The sequence below is a fragment of the Lipotes vexillifer genome, unplaced genomic scaffold (assembly GCF_000442215.2).
Source record: "Lipotes vexillifer unplaced genomic scaffold, Lipotes_vexillifer_v1.1 scaffold1318, whole genome shotgun sequence".
Lineage (NCBI taxonomy): Eukaryota > Metazoa > Chordata > Mammalia > Artiodactyla > Lipotidae > Lipotes > Lipotes vexillifer.
This window is the reverse complement of record NW_006772582.1, coordinates 417,500-422,153: the sequence shown is the minus strand read 5'-3', so window position 1 is coordinate 422,153 and position 4,654 is coordinate 417,500. Positions and strand designations below refer to the sequence as shown.

General features: G+C 39.1%; 1 protein-coding gene across 1 annotated transcript; it reads right to left on the bottom strand.

Moving 5' to 3' along the window:
• Positions 1–3,181: 3,181 nt before the first annotated feature.
• PURG (purine rich element binding protein G) lies at positions 3,182–4,484 on the bottom strand. Its single transcript, XM_007447614.1, has one exon. The coding sequence runs from the start codon at positions 4,468–4,470 to the stop codon at positions 3,421–3,423; it is 1,050 nt and encodes a 349-aa protein (XP_007447676.1). The 5' UTR covers positions 4,471–4,484; the 3' UTR covers positions 3,182–3,420.
• Between the last annotated feature and the right edge of the window lie 170 nt (positions 4,485–4,654).

Sequence of the window (4,654 nt, the reverse complement as noted above, 5' to 3'; positions counted from 1 at the left end):
CAAACATATGCATGCAAGAGCTCACCCTACAGATTCTAACTACATAGTTATTGAAACACATCCCACTGGTCAAGTGGCATAAATGTACATCTTTTATATACAAAAGGTAAAGTGCATTATTAAATTAGTGAACTGACAGATTGTCTGCCTGGACCATATAGCTTTCAAATAGACAAATGTGAAATTCTCCCATTAGAACCAATTATTTCAAGAGGTTCCAATTAGCTTTTCCACCCTGTCATTTATTTTTTGGCCATGCTCTTTAGTGCAAATAAGCTTGTGTTTGACTCAAGTTTAAGGGACATGGCAGTTTGGGGCTTTAACAAGGAAAATTATAAAATGTGGCAGAAGTTTAATACTTTTATAATACATTGCACCTTTTGCATATAAGCAACAGATTAGTGCTGCTTTCAATTGGTAGGAGCACACTGCCAACAATTATGAGGGACCCGTTTCCAAATTTCATACTATCAGCTTATATTATTACAGTTTTGAGTCTGTACCACATTATGCTTGAATTATTATGTGCAAACATCATCAGTGTTTTAGAATTATATAGTGAACTAGTAATTTTGGTTACTAACTTTAATGCTCACTTTTTGACTTCTAACATCCAGTTGCCTTAAGAGTTTTATGTCTTCAAGGCAGGGATCCTATTATTTTGAAGAGTACCATGTACACTTGCAGCTCCACTTATGTTACAAATGACAATAAATAAAATGTATATTGCACAGATAAGAATAGTAGCGTATTTTATAAGATACATCTCAGTACATGTCCTAATACCAGAGTTTTGGATTGGACCTTATTTGATTATGGCTAATGAATGACTGGAAATTTTAAGTATCAAAAAAAATCATAGCATCATTTCCTTTTTCAGTGAACATTAACTTTGAAAAAAATGAAACAAAAGGACTGGCAGAAGGCTTAATGATTCTAAAGTATATTCAACTGCCAGTACATATGCATCTATCTAGTTTGTAGCTTTGAGATGGTAAAAACTCTGAAGTATACATACAATGTAGAAAATTTGGCTGCCTAACCAATTTTTCACTTAAATTATTAATGCAAAATTAAACTAATAATATTTATATACAATGATTTAAAGATATTTAAGTCTGACATTGTATCATGTGTATGTATATATATATATAACACATATATACACACACATAGATGTGTGTGTGTGTGTGTGTGTGTATATACACACACACACACACACACACACACACACACACACACACACTCAAACCTTACCAGACTAAAAACCAAGAAGGAAATTATTTAGATTTAACAGATATAAATATTTTGGAAGGGAAGGTTTTAAGAGAGAGTATACAGTCACAGCAATAGTGACAGGAACACTCAAATACTGGAATATTCACAGCTCCAGTTTGCCAAAATCTGACAGGTTGATTATTATTAATAGGCACTATGATGGGCAGCAAAGCAATCAGTAGTACAGTAATTCAAGTGTACACCACTCCTTCACATACCCCAAAACTACTTTTTATCAAGCCTAGAAGTTATTTTACAGTGAGGACTGTTTAAAGATCCTTGCTACTTTTAGAGTCTCAACACCCGCCATGAGCTATTAACTCTAGTCCTAACACCATCTTCTAACCTTCAGCTGGTCCATAGTGATCCAGATGGCCCACAATTATAATGAACTGGGGAGATTCCTTCATACTTTGAGGAAACTGGAAATACAATCAGTAAGCCAACACCAGTATGTATGTCTAGGTTACTGATTGCTTGTTCTTAAGTAACGTAAATCAGTGAAATTAATTTTCTTAATTCATATCATAAAGTTTTCTTAGTGACCTTACTTAAGTGTATTTGGGGACAAACCTCTGGAGGGAAATCAACTGTTAAAATAATTGCGAATTACTTATAGTATATAAAAGAAGAGCTACATTCTGAACTCAATCCATGCAGCCAGCTCTCATCAATGAGAGCTATATTTGGGGGTTGAAATCAGTGCCTGGCTTCTAAACATGATTATATGGACTCATTGTGTGGGAGGTGAATAAAGCCAAGATAAAAGACAGTAATTTCATTCAGATAAAATGCAGCTCAACAGATAAAATTTCAGTCAGTTAATACAGGGTGGGTTGGTACACATATACATTATATCCACTTGTTTAAAAAATTGCTTAGGTGTTGAAAAATTGCTGTGGCACTTCCTGGAAAGTAATTTTTAATACCAGTAAGTGGGTGAGTCTTGTGTAAAGTAAACCTTGTGTAAAGTATCATAAAGAGCACCTTGGAAAAATGCCTGAATTATTCTTTCAAATATGTTTATAACCAATCTTCAAATTATATTTTTCCAGGCTGAAATTGTACATTTATTCTAAATGCTTTTTAGAAAAAAACTTTTTTTTTTCTCCTGGAATTAAAACACCTTTAAAAGTCAGGTTTATACTGTAAGTGTTGAAATGGACTTCAGGGCAGCAACTGCAAAAGTGCTACTAAAATATATTATTACAGATTATTTTTATATCAGGTAACTGGTGCACCAACCCTTCTGAAACAGTGCTAAAGCAGCAGCATAAAATATAACACCTTGAGTCCATGATGTATTTTGGGAAAGAACCTCTCACAACCTTCAAATTAGCATGAAAAGCTAAAATATCAAGATTTCCATAGCAAAGCCTCCCACGCAACAGTGACATAAAAGTAATTCCTGAAACTTTGGAAAGTCAATAATAATATATGGTACAATAATCAGAGGTGAAGATGGGATTATAACTAGCTTAGAATAACCAATTAAAACTCTCTCATGGCATTGATATGGCAAGTATACTGTAGGGTCACCACAAAATTTGAAATTATAGAATACTATAGTAACTCTAAGATTCGATTCTTTAATGGTACTGTTTAATATTCAGTTATCCAATGGACATTTAATATATTTCTACTCGTACTTTTGTAAATAAATATATTTATAATAGAAGTCAGTTTCTGTTTCTGTGGTAACTGTCCTACAGGTAATCCTAGCAGCTTTTAATGAAGTAGGAATGGAATACTTTTTTGGGGGAACTTGTTAAATAGAAATTCACACTTACATGTTAGGTATATGTATCTTTTTTTAGGCTTATGTCATAGTGCAATGTTAATCTTAGTTATGGTATCTAGAAGGTCAGAATGTCACACTGTGTTGATTTGCATACTTCAATAGTCTGGAGCAGCTGAAGCAGCTAAACTATTTAGCTCTGGGAAGGTTGAAATTCCCATAAGAATTATAGTGTTTTATGGATAACATAACATGAGAATCAGACTCCTTGAAGTATAACTACTAGAGGTATTACTCATAACAAAGGGCCAAAAAAAGAGGAAAAATTTCTTCAAATGATTATGGATCAGTACTTTTAGCCAATTTATGATTTTAACTTTTGCCTGATGGAGTTCAATTTCACTCTAGTCGAGGCATTCTTGCTCTTCACCACTGGCCCTTCTGCCATCCATCCTCTTTTCTTTATGGCTGTTGAAAATTTTCCTCATCTCTTCTTCGTACTTGATAAAATTCTCCCCAAACCTTGTCCAAGCTTTGAATGGAACAGTAATAGTATTACGGTAAGGTGGCCTCACCTCACTTACCTTCAGGAAAATTCCATATTTATTAGAGCCCACATCAAAGTAGAACCTTTTATTGTCCACTCTGAAAGAAGTCCCCTCTGGGAGTTCTACTGGGTCATCGTCTCCACCTCTGCGTTCTTCTATGTCCCCTTCGCCATAGTCTTCAATGAGCTGAACCAAGGCATCCCGAAACTCAATCATCCCTTGTGCTGGGAGGACGATAGTCTGCTCTTGGCCCAAAGTGTGGCCAAAATAACCTATCATGCCAGTTCCCCGGATCATGGTTTGTCTTATCCTTAGGAAGCGACCCCGTTGATTTTCCTTTAGGTCTAGATAGTATTTCCTATTGTCCCTCTCTATGTAGTCTGTTTTGAGGACACTGTGAGGGTGCTCTTCGGACCCCACAGAGACTGGTGGGGAGGGTGCTGCGTGCTTCTGTCTCCTCCTGGAGCTTTGCTCTTTGCCGTGACCATGCTCTTGTCGGTGGCCTTTCAGGCCCAGGTGGGCATAGTGCTCGATGAAGTCCCCTAGACAGTCCTTCAGCTCCGCGGCCACAGACAGGGAGAGGGTCAGTTTACTCTTTCTGATATTGTCTTGCCGGCCTCTCCCTATCCAGACTTCGGCTATCTTTAGGAACCGGCCCCGGGAGCTTTGCTTCACATCTAGGTAAAACCTCTTTTTCTGGATGTCCACCCTTTTGGAGGCCAGCTCCTGGATTTCGGCTGCGCCCCCAGCCTGGTTAGGGTTGGCTGAAGCCGCGTAGTGGGGGTAGTGGGAGTGCTGGGCCTGGGGATAGAGTCTACTCTTGCTGAGGCCAGAGCCCCCTACATTCTTGCCGCCGCGGCCACGGCCGCCGCCGCCGCCGCCTCCCCTTCGCCTGGCTCTTTCCATCTTCAGCTGCAAAGTGACAAACAGACACACGGGGTGGGGTGGGGGAGGAGTGTTGAGAACAATCGCAGACGCCCCTAGGCCTGCGCTGCCCCAGCCTCTGCCCGGGAACCCCACACCTGGCCGCTCTTTGCGCGGCGCCGGCCGCCGCAGCGCCAGGACTGTCCGCGGCGGCGGCGGCGGGGGG